The 23,035-nt window shown below is 46.4% G+C and overlaps 1 protein-coding gene and 1 long non-coding RNA gene across 11 annotated transcripts in view; one reads left to right on the top strand and one right to left on the bottom strand.

Annotated features, from left to right (window-relative positions):
* cnot4b (CCR4-NOT transcription complex, subunit 4b) overlaps nucleotides 1-4,110 on the bottom strand; it is a 116,394-nt gene extending 112,284 nt beyond the window's left edge. For all 10 annotated transcript variants that reach the window (XM_038781021.1, XM_038781027.1, XM_038781019.1 and 7 more), the window contains exon 1: nucleotides 3,882-4,110. In XM_038781021.1, the coding sequence (XP_038636949.1) occupies nucleotides 3,882-4,055 (174 nt within the window). In that variant the 5' untranslated portion in view covers nucleotides 4,056-4,110. The remainder of the gene's footprint in view (nucleotides 1-3,881) is intronic.
* The window catches only part of LOC119955124, a 76,587-nt gene continuing 57,481 nt past the window's right edge, over nucleotides 3,930-23,035 (top strand). Inside the window, exons 1-2 of the long non-coding RNA XR_005458388.1 lie at nucleotides 3,930-4,120; nucleotides 9,009-9,013. This is a non-coding gene — a long non-coding RNA (uncharacterized LOC119955124). The remainder of the gene's footprint in view (nucleotides 4,121-9,008; nucleotides 9,014-23,035) is intronic.

Below are 23,035 nucleotides of genomic sequence, written 5' to 3'. Positions count from 1 at the left end.
CATAAGGAGGAGGTGTAAGCGATTCTGGAAAGCGTGAAAATAGATAAGTCCCCTGGATGGGATTTATCCTAGGATTCTCTGGGAAGCTAGGGAGGAGATTGCTGAGCCTTTGGCTTTGATCTTTAAGTCATCTTTGTCCACAGGAATAGTGGCAGAAGATTGGAGGATAGCAAATGTTGTCCCCTTGTTCAAGAAGGGGAGTAGAGATAACCCCGGTAACTATAGACCAGTGAGCCATACTTCTGTTGTGGGAAAAGTCTTGGAAAGGTTTATAAGAGATAGGATGTATAATCATCTGGAAAGGAATAATTTGATTGGAGACAGTCAACATGGTTTTGTGAAGGGTAGGTTGTGCCTCACAAACCTTATTGAGTTCTTTGAGAAGGTGACCAAACAGGTGGATGAGGGTAAAGCAGTTGATGTGTGTGTATGGATTTCAGTAAAGAGTTTGATAAGGTTCCCCACGGTAGGCTATCGCAGAAAATACAGAGGCATGGGATTCAGGGTGATTTAGCAGTTTGGATCAGAAATTGGCTAGCTGATGGAAGACAAAGGGTGGTGGTTGATGGGAAATGTTCTGACTGGTGTCCAGTTACTAGTGGTGTACCACAAGGATCTGTTTTGGGGACGCTGCTGTTTGTCATTTTTATAAATGACCTGGAGGAGGGCGTAGAAGGATGGGTGAGTAAATTTGCAGATGACACTAAAGTCGGTGGAGTTGTAGACAGTGCAGAAGGATGTTACAAGTTACAGAGGGACATAGATAAGCTGCAGAGCTGGGCTGACAGGTGGCAAATGGAGTTTAATGCAGAAAAGTGAGGTGTGGTTCATTTTGGAAGGAATAACAGGAAGACTGGGCTAATGGTAAGATTCTTGGTAGTGTGGACGAGCAGAGAGATCTCGGTGTCCATGCCCATAGATCCCTGAAAGTTTACCACCCAGATTGAGAGGGTTGTTAAGAAGGAATACGGTGTGTTAGCTTTTATTGGTAGAGGAATTGAGTTTCGGAGCCATGAGGTCATGTTGCAGTTGTACAAAACTCTGGTGCGGCCGCATTTGGAGTATTGCGTGCAGTTCTGGTCGCCACATTATAGGAAGGATGTGGAAGCATTGGAAAGGATACAGAGGACATTTACAAGGATGCTGCCTGGTATTGAGGGAAGATCTTATGAGGAAAAGCTGAGGGACTTGAGGCTGATTTCGATAGAGAGAAGGTTAAGAGGTGACTTAATTGAGGCATACAAGATGATCAGAGGATTAGATAGGGTGGACATTGAGAACCTTTTTCCTCGGATGGCGATGTCCAGTACGAGGGGACATAGCTTTAAATTGAGGGGAGATAGATATAGGACAGATGTCAGAGGTAGGTTCTTTACTCAGAGAGTAGTAAGGGCGTAGAATGCCCTGCCTGCAATCGTAATGGACTCGCCAACACTAAACGCATTCAAATGGTCATTGGATAGGCATATGGACGATAAGGGAATAGTGTAGAGGGACTTTGGAGGGGTTTCACAGGACGCTGCAACATCGAGGGCCGAAGGGCCTGTACTGCGCTGTAATGTTCTATGTTCCTCGTACATCAGTCACTGAAGGGAAGAATGCAGGTGTTAGCCTTCAAAGTGAGGTGGATTAGAGTACAGGAGCAGCAATGTCCTGCTGCAATTATATAGGGCCTTTGTGAAGCCACACCTGGAATAGTGTGTCCAATTTTGGTCTCCTTATCCGAGGAAGGATGTTCTTGCTATACAGCGAGTACAGGGAACATATAATACGTTTACTAGATTGATTCCTGAGTTGGCGGGACGGGAGGTCGAGCCGGTATTGATTCTATTTGATGGAGTTCAGAAGAACGAAGGGGTAATCTCATAGAAACCTATAAGCTTCCAACAGGACTAGACAGAGTAGATGCAAGAAGGATGTTCCTGATGGTGGGGTGTTCAGAACCAGGGGTCACAGTCTGAGGATGCGGGGTAGACCATTTCGGACAGAGATGAGAAGAAATGTTTTCACCCAGAGAGCGGTCAGGCTGTGGAATGTGTTACCGCAGAAAGAAGTCGAGGCCAAAACATGATGTTTTCAAGAAGCAGTTAGATATAGCGCTTGGAACAAAAGATATGGAGAGGGAAAGGCGGGTTTAGGCTATTGATTGGATGACCAGCCATGATCGTAACGAATGGCAGAGCAGGCTTGAAGGGCTGAACGGCCTCCTCTTGCTCCAGTTTTCTATGTTTCTCTGTTTTAATCTTTTACAACATAACATTTAAACTATGACACTGGTTGATGCTCCATATACATTTATTCCAGAATATGAAAGTAAAGCAGAAGTGGAACACTTAGATTACCGCATACGTGATGGTGAACCACAAGACAAATTAGATAAATTGTTGTGACAAGACCTACTGTCAATTTACCACAACTTCACAGTATGCAAAGGGAAAAAGTGTAAACTTTCTTCAGCGGAACTTTGGATAGCATCAGAAATACAAACATAACGATGATTTTTGTTTTCTAATTCACGTTGGGTGCTGGTAAAACAGACAAATGTGTTGCAGCAACTAGCCTCAAGAGTGTTGCTGACTACTTGCAAAATAGTAAATTATTAATTCTCTATGGTATAAAAATTTGTAGGGATGAAATCACTGGCAGTACAACTTATCTGGGAGTGTATAAAAGGTCAGAATCTAAGTCAATGTACTCCAGAATGCATTATGAAGCAAGTGCAAGGGTTTCACCATCGTCACTTGATAAAGCAATTGCTCATAGTAAAGCCATTTTCTATGTTTTCGACCTGACCCCTTTTGGGTTGGGCAGTCAACATAAAATGCTCAAAGGCAAGTGCACACTTGATTTATCACTTAATGCAGGTACTTGCAAGATCTCATTGGTCCCTGGCTCAGTGAAACAATTAGACTCCCCGGGCTTATTCTGCCACTTGATAACCTCAGGAGATTCAAGGCTCAGCGACAAGCCTGGGGTGAGGCAAAAGGGTAACATTGAGCTCTCTCATACTTGGCAGCACAGCATTTTTGTTGAAACTAGAAAGGCTCGCTGATTTAATAGTGCAAGAGTTACTTGTTGCCATTCTTGCTCAGGAGGTGGCCTGATTAAAATGGTGTAGTTCAAAGGCATGGTGCCCAAACTGTGCTCAAATCATAAGGAAATATGAGGTTAATGTTTTTGAGAGTAAATCAGGCTTTGCTTGATTCAGTTATCTCACTACAAACTGGAACTGTCTCAAGCTTTATTGCATTTTATTTTTTTCTTGCTTTGTGGTTACTTGTGGTCATAAAAATGAACAGTAGTTTTAATAAATGAATCATGGATTTTACTGTTGACTTAACACTTGGGGGCTGATGGATTTGCTTTCACCCCCATTCATCTTGAGATGCGGCTGGCATGTATTGCCTTGGTTAACCTCAGAATACAACTGAGTGGCTTTAAGGGTGCAGTTAAACATTAACCACAGGTAAGGGCATCAGGTTTCCTTACCTGAAGGAACCCAGTTCGAACCTCTAACAACAATCCAACAGGTTCAAATTCACTCACTTTTTATTCCAATTCTTCAAATACATGTTGGCAATTGAACTCACATTCTTGGCATCTTTAGTCCACATAATATAATTAGTAAACTACTGCACTCTTGAATTAATCAAGTACTAATCCATACCATCACGGAGAATTTGAAAACTTGTGACAGTGGGTCCAAGACTGTTCTTTGTAAAACTCAGCTGAGATCTCAGCAACGAGCTTCTTTCACTTCCAACTTTCCCCTGCTACTCTTATGTTCGTTCCTTCCATATGAAAATATGCAAATACAAATAAGGTGCCATTGATTGCATCAGAACACGATTAGTCAAACGGATTTCAATTAAAGAACTTACTTTTCTGCAGGCTGGACAGAGGCCATTCTCGTCTGTGCGTATACGGTGCCAACAGAAACGACAGATCTGGTAACCACAGGTGCATGGAAAGAAGTTGATGTCATCTATTTCGAGGGGCTCCATACAGAGAGGGCATTCAACAGGGTCTTCTTTTGCATCGGGACTGCGAGACATCTTCAATGTTCACAGGATATTCAACTTCTCACTTACAAAACTGTGCAGATCGGAGTATGTTTCTGGTCTGAGAAATAATAGAAAGAAATATCAGCCACCAATAAAGAGTGGGTGGAGGGCAAGTTCACACACTTACCTATGCTGAAATAAACGTCCCATTAAAAGTCACGTTACCATGTCTTGGTTTGTTCAAACCAGAAAACAACATTATCAAGTCAGTCAAAAAGAAGGACCAAGTGAAAACCTTGTTTACCAGGGAATGTTGTATAAGCAGCATAACAACCACCAGCTTAGAAATCCTCTCGTTACCAATGAAGGCAGAGCTGAAACTGGTAATTTCGGTGCAAATTCCAATGTGTCATGGAATAGCAAATTGCATGTGAGATTTGCTGGCTCAATATTGCGATTTTGCTTTCAAGACAGTGAAACTACCAGTAATACATCGCTTGTTGTAGTTATTAGAAATTCCCACTTTAGCCAAATTTACTTCTTGCACAATGCAGCAAGCACAGGATTGCTCCTGTAACAACCACAGCCAGGGACAGATCTGCACCCACAAGCACTTCCTCCAAAGTTGGAGCAGGATCTTTCCAGACACAATCCCAGTTTGGACTGAATGAATCTGCAATTGTACTGTTGGGTGCCTCTCAGTTCAAGCAAACATTTTCACAGATGACAACATTCCACCTTCCAAAGTGCCGAGTGACAACATTGCGTACGCAGCACACCATCTTTCAAGTTTTTTTTTTAAAGAGAATGGGAGTGGGTGTGTTTGTGTGAAAAAAATTATTTCAGAGTTCTGCAGACTGTGTTCTTAATTTTAGGCAACCTTACTCTAAGAGAACATTCCACAGGATTGAACGATTTTATGTTTGTCCATGTCAACCCTTTCTCAGCATGGATGAACAGAATCATTTCGGATTACGAATACTGCCCTGAGAATAGGAAACGAGGCAGCTATTTTCTCTTGCCTTCCCAGATTTTACGAGACTCCAACCAAACTGCAATAATCTCAGGACCCATCATCAGAGATCAGCAAGAATTGGAATTCAAACACAACTCTTGCTGGTGGGTGTCGGCTATTATTGGAGTTCTGACAATAGAGTGCCATCCATCACAAATATTCAGCATCCAAGTGATTTTCAGAACGTTTTGCTCTCCATAACGTAAAGGTGATGGACACCAACCCCCTTGCCTGGAGTTCAGAATTTAACTCCCGTTTACGTTTGGTAAAAGGAACCAATAATCAAGACCATTTTATATTGGTATTGCACACGCCAAGCACAGGGGATGCAACTTATTAATTCTGGACCCAACTGTTCTGACTGTTGAACTTTACCCTGCCTCAAACATCAAGTATACCAGTTGTATTCTTGCTCTCAGGTGTCCAAAAGCACATCACAACCAATATATTCTACCCAAAAGTGCAGTCAGATGCATATTTGTTGCCAAATGCTCACAGCAAGGAGCCAAAAATAGTAATGCGATGAATAATCAGTTAAAATGTTTTCAGTATTATTGGGTGAGGGATGAATGTTGGTGCTACATGACAGTAGTAAATACACTGCAAAAGTAACTCATTGCAAGTAATGTTTGGGACACCCTGAAGACACGAAAGGTGCTACATTAATGCAAGCTCATTCTTTCTTTGATCAGGGCATTAGAAAATCACCCCAATTTATGGTTCAGATATCATCAACTCATTGTACACACCCACCCAAACAGGATGGCTGAAGAAAGGAGGACTGGACCACCGATACAACACGCCTTCCGAAATGCAATAAATATCATGCACTATAACCTGGAAGGTACATGCGACGAGCTCTTGAACCATGGATGGCACCAAATTAGCCCAGGAACAGAGCGGTTTACGAAAACGTGCTGACACCAGGTAGGTGAATTAATGACATGTAAAGCTTCTCTTCCATGCTTCAACATTATTTCATAGTGTCAGAGTTTTACAGCACAGTAAGAGGCTCTTCAGTCCATCATGTCTGTTGGCCATCAAGCCCTTATCCATTCCAACCCCATTTTTCAGCACTTGGTCCATAGCCTTATGTGCTATGGTATTTCAAATGCTCATCTAAATGCTTTTTAAATGCTATGAGGATTCCTGCCTCCATCACCCTTTCAGCCAGTGAGTTCCAGATTACCACCAACCTCTGGGTAGAAACGCTTTGCTCAAATCTCGCTCCTTCCCGTAAATCGATGGCCCCTGGTTTTTGACCACTCTACTAAAGGGGCAGGTTTCTTCCCATCAAGTCCATCATAATTCCCAGCCAACATCCTGGTGAATCTCCCCTCCATCCTCTCTAGTGCAATTACATCCTTCCTTGAGTGTGGTTACCAGAGCTCAGCACACAGTACTCGAGCTGTGGCCTCATGGGGGTTTTACCCAGATCAATAATAAACTCCCTGCTCTTATATTCTGTGCCGCGTCTAATAAAGGCAAGTATCCAATATGCCTCCTTAACCACCTTATCTCCCTGTCCTGCTGCCCTCAGGAACCCATGGACATGCACGCCAAGGTCCCTCTGATCCTCTGTACTTCCTAGCGTTCCAACAATCATTGTGAATTCCCTTGCATTGTTCATACTCCCAAAATGCATCACCCCACATTTTTCAGGGTTAAATTCAATTTTCTGCTGTTCTGCCCATCTGACCAGCCAGTGTATATTACCCTCTCATCTGAGGCTTTCCTCCCCTTACCACACCACCAATTTTTGTTTTATCAGTTAAATTACTGATCATGCTCCTCACATTCACATCTAGATCATTAATGTACACTACACACAGCAATGGACCAGCATCTATCCCTGCAGAACACCACTCCAGACTCAAAGCGACGTGATTGATTGACTCAAGAGCCCTCTGAAATAGTCTGAAAAGCCACTCCATTGTATTCAACCGCTAAAAAAACATAAAAATGAAAGAAACTAGACGGACCACTCGGCATCGACCCAGGCAACGGAAACGACAACAGCAAACCCAACCTGTCAACTCTGCAAAGTCCTCCTTACTAACATCTGGGGGGCTTGTACCAAAATTGGGAGAGCTATGTCACAGACTAATCAAGCAACAGCCTGACATCATCATACTCTCAGAATCATACCTTACGGACAATGTCCCAGACATGGCTTTCACCATTCCTGGGTATGTCCTGCTCCCAGAGATGGCGGCACAGTCGGGAGGAGGTTGCCCTTGGAGTCCTCAACATCAACTTCGGACCCCATGAAATCTCACGGCTTCAGGTTAAACATGGGCAAGGAAACCTCCTGCTGATTATCCTGTACTGGCCACAATCAGCTGTTGAATCAGTGTTCCCCCATGTTGAAGGCCACTTGGGTGCATCGGCCTAGCATAGCATCGGTAGAAGTGACCACTGCAGTCTTTGTGGAGACAAAGTGCCGCCTTCACATTGAAGATACCCATCATAATGTTGTGTGGCACTACCACTGTGCTAAATGTTAGACTTCGAACAGATCGAGCAACTCAAGAATGGGCACTGTGGGCCATCAGCAGCATCAGGATAGTATTCCCCCCACTCTACCATTACCACCTACCCCAGGGATCAACCCTGGTTCAATGAAGCGTGCAGGAGATCATACCAGGAGCGACACGAGGCATACTGAAAAATGAGGCGTCAACCTGGTGAAGCTTCAACACAGGGCTACTTGTGTGCCAAACAGCATAAGAAGCGATAGTCAGGGCTAAGAGATACCACATCAAACGGATCAGATCTAAGCTCTGCAGTCCTGCCATATCCAGTTGTGAATGGTGGCGGACAATTAAACAATTCACTGGAGGAGGCGGCTCCACAAATATCCCCATCTTCAACGATGGAGAAGTCCAGTATATATGTGCAAAAGACAAGGCTGAAGCACTGGCAACAATCTTCAGCCACAAGTGCCAAGAAGATGAGCCCACTCAGTCACCTCCGGTGATCCCCAGCATCAGATCTCAGTCTACAGACAATACGATTCACTCCACGTGATATCAAGAAACGGCTGAAGGTACTGGACACTGCAAAGGCTATGGGGCCTGAAAATATTCCGGCAATAGTACTGAAGACGGACCACAAGCTGTTCCAGGACAGCTACAACACCGGCATCCAACCATCAATGTGGAAAATTGCCCAGGTGTGTCCTACACATATACATAGGAGATAGGAGCAGGAGAGGCCTTTTGGCCCTTCAAACCTGCTCTGCCATTCATCACGATCATGGCTGTTGATCCAACTCAGCAGCCTAATTCTGCTTTCGCCGCATAGCCTTTGAACCCATTCTCCCCAAATGCTATATTCAGCCACCTCCTGAATATATTCAACGTTTTAGCATCAATTAATTCCTGTGGTAATGAATTCCACAGGCTCACCACTCTTTTGGGTGAAATGTCTCATCTCTGTCCTAAATAGTTTACCCAGAATCCTCAGACTGTGACCCCTGGTTCTGGACACACCCATCATTGGTAACATCTTCCCTGCATCTAACCGGTCTAGTCCTGTTTATAATTTTATAAGTCTTGATGAGATCCCCCCTCATTCTTCTGAACTCCAGTAAGAACAATCCCAACCTAGTCAATGTCTCCTCATATGACAGTCCCGCCCTCCCTGGAATCAGTCTGGCAAACCTTGGCTGCACTCCTTGAGAGCAAGAACATCCTTCCTCAGAGAAGGAGACCAAAACTGCACACAATACTCCAGGTGTGGCCTCACCAAGGCCCTGTACAATTGCAGCAACACATCCCTGTTTCGATACTCGAAACCTTTTGCAATGAAGGCCAACAGGGGCAGCAGGGTAGCATGGTGGTTAGCATAAATGCTTCACAGCTCCAGGGTCCCAGGTTCGATTCCCGGCTGGGTCACTGTCTGTGTGGAATCTGCACGTCCTCCCCCTGTGTGCGTGGGTTTCCTCCGGGTGCTCCGGTTTCCTCCCACAGTCCAAAGATGTGCAGGTTAGGTGGATTGGCCATGCTAAATTGCCTGTAGTGTCCTAATGAAAGTAAGGTTAAGGGGGATGTTGTTGTGTTACGGTTATAGGGTGGATACGTGGGTTTGAGTAGGGTGATCATGGTTCGGCACAACATTGAGGGCCGAAGGGCCTGTTCTCTGCTGTACTGTTCTATGTTCTAACATACCATTTGCCTTCTTAACGCCTGCTGCACCTGCATGCTTACCTTCAGTGAATGGTGCACAAGGACACCCAGGTCTCACTGCACACTCCCCTCTCCCAATTTAAAACCATTCACTGAGTAATCTGCCTTCCTGCTTTTGCTTTCAAAATGAATATTTGCTTATCCAAAATATACTGCATTTGTCATTAATTTGCCCACTCGCCCAACCCGTCTAGATCTTGCTGTAGGATCCCTGCATCCTCGTCACAATTCCACCTCCCACCTAATTTGGTAACATCTGCAAACTTTGAGATGTTACATTTTGTTCCCATATCCAAATAATTAATATATAGTGAATAGCTGGGGTACCAGCACCGATCCCTGTGGTACCCCACGGGTTACTGCCTGCCAATTTGAAAAGGATCCATTAATCTCTACTCTTTGCTTCCTCTCTGCAAACCAGTTTTTTATCCACCTCAATACATTTCCCCCAATCCCATGAACTTTAATTTTGCATAATAATCTCTTATGCGGGACTTTGTCAAACGCCTTCTGAAAGTCCAAATATACCACATCGACTGGCTCCCCCATGTCGACTGTACTGGTTACCTCTTCAAAGAATTCCAACAGATTTGTCAAGCATGATTTTCCCTTCATAAATCCATGCTGACTCTGACTGATCCTACCATTGCTTTCTAAATGTTCCGCTATAAAGTCCTTGATAATGGATTCATGCATTTTCCCCACTACCCATGTTAGGCTTACTGGTCTATAATTCCCTGCTTTCTCTCTACCTCCCTTTTTGAATATCAGAGTGACGTGAACTACCCTCCAATCTGCAGGGACAGTCCCAGAGTCTATAGAATCCCGTAAACTGACCACCAATGCATCCACTATTTCCAGAGCCACCTCCTTACGCTCTCTGGGATACAGATTCTCAGGCCCTGGGGGTTAACCCGCCTTCAATCCCATCAATTTCCCCAGCACCATTTCTCTACTAATGTTGATCTCCCTCAGTTCTTCCCTCTCACTAAACCTTTCATTCTCCAACATTTCTGGGATCTGATTTGTGTCCTCATTTGTGAAGACAAAACCAATGTATGTATTCAATTGCTCAGCCATTTCTTTGTCCCTTATTCTGCATTCCCCTGTTTCTGTCTGTAGTGGGCCTACATTGCTCTTTACCAATCTCTTCCTCTTCACATATCTGTAGAAACTCTTAGCGTCAGTCTTTATGTTCCCTGCAAGCTTCCTTTGTACAGTACTTTCCCCTTCTTAATCAATCCCATGATCCTTCTTTGCAGTGCGTGGGAGGAGCTGAGCGGGAGCAGCCGAATTGCGCTCTGGGAAGGTGAGTGAACTGATATATTTGGGCAACGGCTAAACCCGAGACACTACACGTGTAGTGTCGCCCACTTGCCCTCCTCCTCTAACCAAAAAAAAGACTGGTGATAAGGAGCAGCAGCCTTCAGATTTTCGGCGGGAGCAGTGGCGAGGAGTCGTTGGGAAGATAAGCTTACCTCTTTAAAACTTAAAAAACTTACTTTGAAGAGTGGCATCACAGCAAGCAGTGACCCGATTGGCTGGTAAGGAAAGTGCTCCAATTAGCAGCAGCTGGGAGAAATTTAACTCTTTGTGTTGGTGAGTATTGCGATTGGTAAGTAAAATCTTTATTCCTTTCACTTATTAATTATTTGATAGTATAAGTCAGTTAAGGTAAAGGGTAAAAATGGCAGGAGATCCCAGACCTGTGTTATGCTGCTCGTGCTCAATGTGGGAGTTCAGGGACACGGCCGATGCCCCTGACTTCTTCATGTGCGGGAAGTGTCCAGCTGCAGCGCCTGTTAGACCGCATGACAGCTCTGGAGCTGCGGATGGACTCACTTTGGAGCATCCGCGATGCTGAGGAGGTCGTGGATAGCACATTCAGTGAGTTGGTCACACCTCAGATTAAGATTGGTGAGGGAGGCAGGGAATGGGTGACCAAAAGGTAGAGAAAGAGCAGGAAGGCAGTGCAGGTGTCCCCTGCGGTCATCTCCCTCCAAAACAGGTATACCGTTTTGGATACTGTTGGGGGAGATGACTCACCAGGGGAAGGCAGTAGTAGCCAGGCTCATGGCACCGTAGCTGGCTCTGCTGCACAGAAGGGCAGGAAAAAGACTGGCAGGACTATAGTCATAGGGAGTCAATTGTAAGGGGAGTAGACAGGCGTTTCTGTGGTCGAAAACGAGACTCCCGAATGGTATGTTGCCTCCCGGGTGCACGGGTCAGGGATGTCTCAGATCGGCTACAGGACATACTGAAGGGGGAGGGTGAAGAGCCAGTTGTCGTGGTGCATAAAGGCACCAACAATATAGGTAAAAAAGAGATGAGTTCCTACAATCAGAATTTAGGGAGTTAGGATATAAGTTAAAAAGTAGGACCTCAAAGGTAGTAATCTCAGGATAGCTACCAGTGCCACGGACAGTCAGAGTAGAAATTCAAGAATAGTCAGAATGAATACGTGGCTGGGGAGATGGTGCAGGAGGGAGGGGTTCAGATTTTTGGGACATTGGAACCGGTTCTGGGGGCGGTGGGACCATTACAAACCGGATGGTCTACACCTGGGCAGGACTGGAACCAATGTCCTAGGGGGTGCTTTTGCTAACACTGTTGGGGAGGTTTTAAACTAATGTGGCAGGGAGATGGGGATCAGATTAGGAAGTTAGAGGTCAGTAAAGAGGCAGCAACTAAAGCCAGTAAGGTACTAGATAATAAACTCAATGTGATTAAGGGGAAGAGTAGACAGGGAAGAGATGATGAACGCAAAGGGACAGGTGGTCTGAGGTGCATTTGTTTTAACACGAAAAGTGTAGCAGGTAAGGCAGATGAATTTAGGGCTTGGATCAGTACCTGGGAATATGATGTTATTGGTATTACTAAGACTTGGTTGAGCGAAAGGCAGGACTGGCAACTGAATATCCCATGGTATAGATGCTTCAGGAGGGATAGAGAGGGAGGTAAAAGGGGTGGAGGAGTTGCATTACTAGTCAGAGATGATATCACAGCTGTGATTAAGGACGACTATGGAGGATTCGAGCACTGAGGCAATATGGGTGGAGCTAAGAAATAGGAAGGGTGCAGTAACATTGTTGTGACTTTACTACAGGCCTCCGAAAAGCGAGCATGAAGTAGAGGTACAAATATGCAGACAGATTATATAAAAATGTAGGAGCAATAGGGTGGTTGTGATTGGAGATTTTAACTTCCCCAACATTGAATGGGATTTGTGTAGTGTTGGAGGCGTAGATGGAGCAGTGTTTGTAAGGAGAGTTTTTTTTAGAGCAGTATGTAAATAGTCCAACTCGGGAAGGGGCCATACTGGACCTGGCATTGGGGAATGATCCCGGCCAGGTGGTTGAAGTGTCAATCGGTGATTACTTTGAGAATAGCGATAACAATTCTGTAAGTTTTAGAATACTCATGGAGAAGGACAAGAGGGGTCCGAAAGGAAGAGTGCTAAATTGGGGAAAGGCAGAGTATAACAAAATTCGGCAGGAGCTAGGGAATGTGGATCGGGAGCAGCTGTTTAAGGGTAAATCTACATTTGAAATGTGGGAGTCTTTTAAGGAAAGGTTGATTAGAGTGCAGGACAGACATGTTCCTGTGAAAATGAAAGATAGAAATGGCAAGATTAGGGAACCATGGATGACGGGTGGAATTGTGAGACTAGCCAAGATGAAAACGGAAGCATACATAAGATCGAGGCAACTCAAAACTGATGAAGCTTTGGAGGAATATCGGAAAAGTAGGACGAATCTCAAAGCGCAATAAAGAGGGCTAAAAGGGGTCATGACATATCTTTGGCTAACAGGGTTAAGGAAAATCCCAAAGCCTTTTATTCGTAGATAAGGAGCAAGAGGGTAACTGGAGAATGGATTGGCCCACTCAAAGACAAAAGAGGGAATTTATGCATGGAGTCAGAGGAAATGGGTGAGATTCTTAATGAGAACTTTGCATCGGTATTCACCAAGGAGAGGGACAGGACAGATGTTTAGAGAGGGTGCAGAGGAGGTTCACCAGGATGTTGCCTGGTATGGAGGGTGCTAGCTATGAAGAAAGGGTGAGCAGATTAGGATTGTTTTCGTTGGAAAGACGGAGGTTGAGGGGGGACCTGATTGAGGTCTACAAAATTATGAGAGGTATGGACAGGGTGGATGGCAACAAGCTTTTTCCAAGATTAGGGGTGTCAATTACAAGGGGTCACGATTTCAAGGTGAGAGGGGGAAAGTTTAAGGGAGATGTGCGTGGAAAGTTTTTACGCAGAGAGTGGTGGGTGCCTGGAACACTTTGCCAGCGGAGGTGGTAGAGGCGGGCACGATAGCATCATTTAAGATGCATCTGGACAGGTATATGAACGGGCGGGAACAGAGGGAAGTAGACCTTGGAAAATAGGAGACAGGTTTAGATAAAGGATCTGGATCGGCGCAGGCTGGGAGGGCTGAAGGGCCTGTTCCTGTGCTGCAATTTTCTTTGTTGTTTGTTCTACCCGCTAGGGAGAGCGGAAGCATGTCCCAACTCTTGAAGTCCTCCTCCATCTGGTCCACCAGCCGTGCCAGATTGAGCCTATGCAAGACCCCCCAACTCTTGGCCACCTGAATACCCAAATATCGAAATCTCCTCTCCACCATCTTGAGCAGCAGCTCCTCCACCCTCTTTTCCTGGACCCCGCACATGCACCACAAAGAGTTCGCTCTTCCCAACATTAAGCTTATACCCCAAGGAGTCTCCAAACTCCGAGGGTCTGCATAACCTCCCCCACCTCCTCTACCGGGTCCGTAATATACAAAAGCAAATCATCCGCATATAGTGAGACACGGTCCTTCCCCCCCCCCCCCCCCCTCCGAACCCCTCCAGCTTCTAGATTCCCTCAGCGCCATGGCCAATGGCTCAGTTGCCAAAGCAAACAGCAGGTGGGACAGAGGGCACCCCTACCTCGTTCCACAATATAGTCTGAGGTACTCTGACCTCAACCGGTTCGTCGATACACTCGCCATGGGGGCCTGGTATAACAATTTAACCCACCCTATGAACCTCTCCCCCAATCTAAACCTACCCAGCACCTCCCACAGGTACTACCACTCCACCCACTCAAAAGCCTTCTCCACGTCGATAGCCGCCACCACCTCTGCATCCCCCCCCCCCCGCCCCCATCCGAGGGCATCATAATCGCATTCAGAAGCCTCCGCACATTAAACTGCCTGCGCTTCTACTCTCGGGGTCTGTGCCCTGCCCACCACGATAAAGTCTATCCATGACTAGGCCTTGTGCACGTGGGAAAAGGAGGAAAACTCCCTCGTCCTTGGCCTAGCAAACCTCCACGGATCCACTCCCCGCATCTGATCCATAAACCCCCTCAGGACCTTAGCCGCAGCTGGCCTCTTACACGACCTAGACCGATCCATCGCCGGGTCCAGGACCGTGTTGAAATCCCCCCCCCCCCCCCCCCCCAAATTAGGTTTCCCCCTCCAAATCCGGGATCCGACTTAGCATCCGCTTCATGAACCCTGCATCGTCCCATATGGGGTATATACATTCACTAGCACCACCCAGGCCCCCTGCAGCCTACCACTCACCATCACATATCGGCCCCTTGATCCACCACACTGCCCACCGCCCGAAAGTCACCCACTTGCTCACCAAAATTGCTACCCCCCCTGTCCTTCGCGTCTAACCATGAGTGAAAGACCTACCCATCCCTTCCTCAGCCTGGTGTGATCCGCAACTTTCAGGTGCATCTCCTGTAGCATGGCTACGTCTGCCTTCAGTCCCTTTAAGTGCGCAAATACCAGGGCCCACTTGACCGGCCCATTTAGGCCTCTCACATTCCACGTGATCAGCCGGAACGGGGGACTACTCGCCCCCGCCCACTGGCCATATCCTTTGTTTGGGCCAGCCACATGCACAAGTCTCCCGCTCCTTCCAGCCCCACAGGCGGAGGCTCCACGCACCGACTCTCCTCATTATCTCCAGCTCCCCCTCAGTCCGGTCAATACAGCAGCAACCCAGTACCCCCCCCCCCCCAAACCCTACCCCTCCCCTGGCCAAGCAATTGCTTGACCCCCCTCCTCCCCCCCCCCCCCCCCCCATTGCACTCCCGTAAGTCAGCTGACTCCTGCTGACCCCGGCCACTCCCGCCTCCACCACCGATCCTCGCAGAATTCCCTTCTAAAACCCAACTGCCTGCAAACCAATGTGGACTCCAGTCCAATACAGCCTCCCTGCGTCTGGCCGTGTCCCCTCTTTCCGCGGGAAAAGAAAACACGTGCTCCCAGTCTGGGCTGACCCCGCCCTCTATGGCGCAGCTCCATTCTCCTATAACCTCACCCGCATCCCCAGATGTCCAGGGTTCCGGGCCCCTTCTTCCCCCCCAACGAACACGGGGAACAACGCCTGCCAGATCAGCGCCCGCAGAGAAAAAAAAAGAAACACAATTAGCACCCTCTCCCACTCCACAACAGCCCCCAAAACATGCTACAGACCATAATTTGAGTCCAGCTTCTCATTTTGGATAAAGGTCCACGCCTCGTCCGGCGTATCAAAGTAGTGGTGACGGTCCAGATATGCGACCCAGAGTTGCGCGAGCTGCAACAGCCCAAACTTCACCCCCTTTCCGTGGAGACCGCCTTGGCCTGATTGAATCCTGCCCTCTTCTTGGCCAGCTTTGCGCTCCATTCCTGGTAAAAGCAAATTTCAGCATTCTCCCACCTGCTGGTCCGCTCCTTCTTCGCCCATCTCAAAGACGCACTCACTGTCGATGTAATGGTGAAACCTCACCACCACAGCTCTCGGCGGGTCATTCGCCCTCGGTCTCCTCGCCAGGACTCTGTGCGCCCCATCCAGCTCCAAGGGCCTCGGGAAGGCTCCCGCGCCCATCAGCGTGCTCAGCATCATGGCTACATATGCCCCAGCGTCCGACCCCTCCGCACCTTCAGGGAGACCCAGAATCCGCAAATTCTTCCTTCGTGACCTGTTCTCCAGATCCTCGAATTTCTCCTGCCACCTTTTATGGAGCGCCTCGTGCGCCTCCACCTTCACTGCCAGGCCCAGGATCTCGTCCTTGTTATCAGAGGCCTTCTGCTGCACCTCGCTGTCCCCTGCATCCTCTGGGTCTCCACCAGCCTTTCGATTGGCGCCTTCACCGGGGCCAACATCTCTGCCTTCAATTCCGCAAAGCAGCTTCGTAGAAACTCTTGCTGCTCCCGCGACCATTGAGCCCACGCTGCCTGGTCTCCGCCCGCCGCAATCTTGCTTTTTCGCACCCGTTCTCCTCTCTTCTCTAATGCCCCTTTTTTGACCGCACCGCTCCATACAGTGCTGGGGGGACCTTACTGCCATCTTCCCACACCGGGAATCGTCAATCAAGTGCCGCTGGGGCTCCTTAAAAGGGCCCAAAAGTCAGTTTTAGTCAGGAGCTGCCGAACATGTGACCTACCCAGGCATAGCAGCAACCTTTCTTCTTACATAAGAACATAAGAACTAGGAGCAGGAGTAGGCCATCTGGCCCCTCGAGCCTGCTCCGCCATTCAATGAGATCATGGCTGATCTTTTGTGGACTCGGCTCCACTTTCCGGCCCGAACACCATAACCCTTAATCCCTTTATTCTTCAAAAAACTATCTATCTTTACCGTAAAAACATGTAATGAAGGAGCCTCAACTGCTTCACTGGGCAAGGAATTCCATAGATTCACAACCCTTTGGGTGAAGAAGTTCCTCCTAAACTCAGTCGTAAATCTACTTCCCCTTATTTTGAGGCTATGCTCCCTAGTTCTGCTCTCACCCGCCAGTGGAAACAACCTGCCCGCAACTATCCTATCTATTCCCTTCATAATTTTAAATGTTTCTATAAGATCCCCTCTCATCCTTCTAAATTCCAACGAGTACAGTCCCAGTCTACTCAACCTCTCCTCATAATCCAACCGCTTCAGCTCTGGGATTAACCTAGTGAATCTCCTCTGGACACCCTCCAGTGCCAGTACGTCCTTTCTCAAGTAAGGAGACCAAAACTGAACACAATACTCCAGGTGTGGCCTCACTAACACCTTATACAATTGCAACATAACCTCCCTAGTCTTAAACTCCATCCCTCGAGCAATGAAGGACAAAATTCCATTTGCCTTCTTAATCACCTGTTGAACCTGTAAACCAACCTTCTGTGACTCATGCACTAGCACACCCAAGTCTCTCTGCGCAGCGGCATGCTTTAATATTTTATTGTTTAAATAATAATCCCGTTTGCTGTTATTCCTACCAAAATGGATAACCTCACATTTGTCAACATTGTATTCCATCTGCCAGACCCTAGCCCATTCACTTAACCTATCCAAATCCCTCTGCAGACTTCCAGTATCCTCTGCACTTTACCACTCATCTTAGTGTCATCTGCAAACTTGGACACATTGCCCTTGGTCCCCAACTCCAAATCATCTATGTAAATTGTGAACAATTGTGGGCCCAACACGGATCCCTGAGGGACACCACGAGCTACTGATTGCCAACCAGAGAAACACCCATTAATCCCCACTCTTTGCTTTCTATTAATTAACAATCCTCTATCCATGCTACTACTTTACCCTTAATGCCATGCATCTTTATCTCATGCAGCAACCTTTTGTGTGGCACCTTGTCAAAGGCTTTCTGGAAATCCAGATATACCACATCCATTGGCTCCCCGTTATGTACTGCACTGGTAATGTCGTCAAAAAATTCCACTAAATTAGTTAGGCATGACCTGCCCTTTATGAACCCATGCTGTGTCTGCCCAATGGGACAATTTATATCCAGATGCCTCGCTATTTCTTCCTTGATGATGATTCCAGCATCTTCCCTACTACTGAAGTTAAGCTCACTGGCCTATAATTTCCTGCTTTCTGCCTACCTCCTTTTTTAAACAGTGGTGTCACGTTTGCTAATTTCCAATCCACCGGGACCACCCCAGAACATAGAACATAGAACAGTACAGCACAGAACAGGCCCTTCGGCCCTCAATGTTGTGCCGAGCCATGATCACCCTACTCAAACCCACGTATCCACCGTATACCCGTAACCCAACAACCCCCCCCTTAACCTTACTTTTATTAGGACACTACGGGCAATTTAGCATGGCCAATCCACCTAACCCGCACATCTTTGGACTGTGGGAGGAAACCGGAGCACCCGGAGGAAACCCACGCACACAGGGGGAGGACGTGCAGACTCCACACAGACAGTGACCCAGCCGGGAATCGAACCTGGGACCCTGGAGCTGTGAAGCATTTATGCTAACCACCATGCTACCCTGCTGCCCCCCATGCTACCCTGCTGCCCCAGAGTCTAGTGAATTTCGGTAAATTATCACTGGTGCATCTGCAATTTCCCTAGCCATCTCTTTTAGCACTCTGGGATGCATTCCATCAGGACCAGGAGACTTGTCTACCTTTAGCCCCATTAGCTTACCCATCACTCCCTCCTTAGTGATAACAATCCTCTCAAGGTCCTCACCTGTCATAGCCTCATTTCTATCAGTCGCTGGCATGTTATTTGTGTCTTCCACTGTGAAGACCGACCCAAAAAACCTGTTCAGTTCCTCAGCCATTTCCTCATTTCCCATTATTAAAACTCCCTTCTCATCCTCTAAAGGACCAATATTTACCGTAGCCACTCTTTTTTGTCTTATATACTTGTAAAAACTTTTACTGTCTGTTTTTATATTCTGAGCAAGTTTACTCTCATACTCTATCTTACTCTTCTTTATAGCTTTTTTAGTAGCTTTCTGTTGCCCCCTAAAGATTTCCCAGTCCTCTAATCTCCCAGCAATCTTTGCCACTTTATATGCTTTTTCCTTCAATTTGATACTCTCCCTTATTTCCTTAGATATCCACGACCGATTTTCCCTCTTTCTACCACCCTTCCTTTTTGTTGGTATAAACCTTTGCTGAGCACTGTGAAAAATCGCTTGGAAGGTTCTCCACTGTTCCTCAACTGTTTCACCATAAAGTCTTTGCTCCCGGTTTACCTTAGCTAGTTCTTCTCTCATCCCCTTGTAATCTCCTTTGTTTAAACACAAAACACTAGTATTTGATTTTACTTTCTCACCCTCCATCTGTATTTTAAATTCCACCATATTGTGATCGCTCCTTCCGAGAGGATCCCTAACTATGAGATCATGAATCAATCCTGTCTCATTACACAGGACAAGATCTAGGACCGCTTGTTCCCTCGTAGGTTCCATTACATACTGTTCTAGGAAACTATCGCGGATACATTCTATAAACTCCTCCTCAAGGTTGCCTTGACCGACCTGGTTAAACCAATCGCCATGTAGATTAAAATCCCCCATGATAACTGCTGTACCATTTCTACATGCATCAGTTATTTCTTTGTTTGTTGCCTGCCCCACCATAACGTTACTATTTGGTGGCCAATAGACTACACCTATCAGTGACCTTTTTCGCCTTACTATTCCTGATTACCACCCAAATGGATTCAACCTTATCCTCCATAGCACCGATGTCATCCCTTACTATTGCCCGGATGTCATCCTTAAACAACAGAGCAACACCACCTCCCTTACCATCCACTCTGTCCTTCCGAATAGTTTCATACCCTCGGATATTTAACTCCCAGTCGTGACCATCCTTTAACCATGTTTCAGTAATGGCCACTAAATCATAGTCATTTACGATGATTTGTGCCATTAACTTTATTCCGAATACTACGAGCATTCAGGTAAAGTACACTTGTGTTTTTTTTTTAACCTCTGTTTTGAATCTTAACATATCCAGTTTTATTCCTGGGACTATTCACTGAGCTCCCCTCAGTCTGTACCTTGTACTGTCGCCCTTTTAGATTTTTGACTATGTCTTCTCTGCCTTGCACTTTTCCCCTTACTTCCTTTTGCTTCTGTCCCTGTTTTACTCCCTTCCAACTTCCTGCATCAGTTCCCATCCCCCTGCCACATTAGTTTAAACCCTCCCCAACAGCTCTAGAAAACACCCCCCCAGGACATCGGTTCCAGTCCTGCCCAGGTGCAGACCGTCCGGTTTGTACTGGTCCCAATGCCCCAGGAATTTGAATCTCTCCCTCTTGCACCATCTCTTGAGCCACACATTCATCCTATCTATCCTGACATTCCTACTTTGACTAGCTTGTGGCACTGGTAGCAATCCTGAGATTACTACCTTTGAGGTCTTACTTTTTAGTTTAACGCCCAACTCCCTGAATTCCGCTTGTAGGACCTCATCCCGTTTTTTACCTATATCGTTGGTGCCTATGTGCACCACGACAGCTGGCTGTTCACCCCCCCCCCCCCCCCCCCCCACAGAATGTCCTGCAGCCGCTCCGAGACATACTTGACCCTTGCACCAGGGAGGCAACATACCATCCTGGAGTCTCGCTTGCGTCCACAGAACCGCCTGTCTATTCCCCTTACGATCGAGTCCCCTATCACTATAGCCCTGCCATTTTTCTTCCTGCCCTGCTGTGCAGCAGAGCCAGCCACGGTGCCATGAACCTGGCCTCTGCTGCCTTCCCCTGGTGAGCCATCTCCCTCAACAGTATCCAAAGCGGTATATCTGTTTTGCAGGGAGATGACCGCAGGGGACTTAGCAAGTCTTCCTCTTTGCTGAATTCTAAACTGCTCCCAATCCTCAGACCCATTACTTTTCTTGGCCAATCTGTATGCTTCTTCCTTGTATCGGATACTATTTCTAATTTCCTTTGAAAGCCATGGATTGGGCCTCTTACCCCCTTTGCTTTTGTGCCAGACAAGAATGAACAGTTGCTGTAGTTCCTCCATGGGTTCCTTGAATGTTTGCCATTGTCTATCCACTGTCATCCCTTTAAGTAACTTTCCCTCATCTATCAAAGCCAACTCACGCCTCATATCCTAGGTTTCCTTTATTAAGATTCAGCACCCTCGTCTCAGAATCAACTTCACTCTCCATCTTGATAAAAAATTCTACCATGTAATGGTCGCTCAACCCAAAGGGGTCTCGTACAGCCAGATTGGCAATGACTCCCTTCTCATTATACAGTATCCAGTCCCAGATGGCCTGCTCTCTAGTTGGTCCCTCCACATATTGGTCAAGAAAACCATCCCGTATACACTACAGGAATTCTTCCTCTACGGCATTGTGGCTAATTTGATTTGCCCAATCTATGTGAAGATTAAAATCACCCATGATCACCGATATTCCCTTATTACATGCATCTCTAATTTCTTGTTTAATGCCATTCCCAACCTCACCAGTGCAGTTTGAGGGTCTATATATATGACATCCACTAATGTTTTTTGTCCCTTGGTGTTTCTCAACTCTACCCATACAGATTCCACATTGTCAGAGCTAATATCCTTTCTCACTATTGTGGTAATGTCCTCTTTAACCAGCAGTGCCACACCACCACCTTTGCTTTTATGCCTGTCCTTCCAAAATACTGAGAACCCTGGGACATTCAGTTCCCATCCCTGTTCACCCTGCAGCCATTTCTCCGTAATCCCAATTATGGCCAGTGCAGGCTTGGAGGGCCAAAGGGCCTGCTCCTGTGCTGTACTGTTCTTTGTTCTAGTCATTCTTCATTTGATCTTACACATTCAGTGTTGCCAGCTCATATGACTTTGTAGAGCAACATTGCAGAGTCTGACTTTATCCTGATCTGATGGTCATAAAATATAGTTCCCAGACAGAAGGATTTGATTCATTCCCACTTGGATTGTAGCAGCAAACCAATGCATCAGCCCAACACCATCAAAGCTGTTCTTGATATACAACAAATTGCCACAGTAAAGGCACTTGTCCTCCCTCCTTACCATTCATGCAGTAGAGGATCCATCACGTGTCCCTTCTGGCTAACAAGCATGTAGATTTAACTGTCGCCGAGCCAAACAGTCACACGTTAGGCTCGGATAACAACTTCTGATCCTTCGATACTGAAGAATCTGCAGCCCAGATAAATTAAGATGCCTGTACATTTTGTGTTTTAAAGAGCAAAAACACAAGAACTGCATTCTTGCCAAATTTGCACTAAAAAAAAAATCAGGAAGACAGCATTAGAGAACCTACTGCAGAAGTTGATATACAACATATTGCAATTGGAAGACTTTTTCACCTGCAGTTTATACAATATTCTCTATTGCTTCCCTCAGAGCACAGGTCTCAATTTTCATGTTTTATACATACTTCCACATGTAGTCAGGAGACTTCAAGGAACTATGATCAATGCTGTGGCCTGTTTTCTTTTCATCTGAATAGTATTAGGCAGTGTGTTATAATGCAGGGGCCATTGCTTTCTTTTTAGAATGCTGAGGGTTTTGGCCAAGAGTGGTATCCTGACCGGTACAGGCTTGGAGGGCCAAAGGGCCTGTTCCTGGGCTGTATTATTCTTTGTTGTTGTTATATGGTGTTTTTAGTGTAGCCACAGAGCGAGGATTACAAAACCAGCCCGTATTCACTAATACAAAAGCTTCTTCCATTTCAGTTTATTCCTAAGTGAGTCATTGTATCTCGTTGAAAGAAACAACCAAGTAACATAAATTATCTGCCTGTCACTCAAGGTACACAGTTAATTGGCCACTTTTAATTGTACCTGGAGCTGCTCGACATCGGAGATTTAAACGGGGAATACCAAAAGTAGACGAGTAGATGAGCAGTGATTAAACATGTCAGATAGAAATCAGAGTTACCTTGCCTTTCCTCTTGACAGATGCCAGCAGACATCTGGTGTATTTGTATGTTACGTGACCTCATCCGACTGAGATTTCAGTTTAAGCTCAGCAGTGAACTGTTAACATTTGTGTTTCTAGACAAGAAGTCTTACATCTTGCTATCCACAACAGAGTGACTTGGACAAC

The sequence above is a fragment of the Scyliorhinus canicula genome, chromosome 20, assembly GCF_902713615.1.
Source record: "Scyliorhinus canicula chromosome 20, sScyCan1.1, whole genome shotgun sequence".
NCBI lineage: Eukaryota > Metazoa > Chordata > Chondrichthyes > Carcharhiniformes > Scyliorhinidae > Scyliorhinus > Scyliorhinus canicula.
Note: the sequence above shows the minus strand (reverse complement) of the source record. Positions and strands in the feature narration are given on the sequence as shown.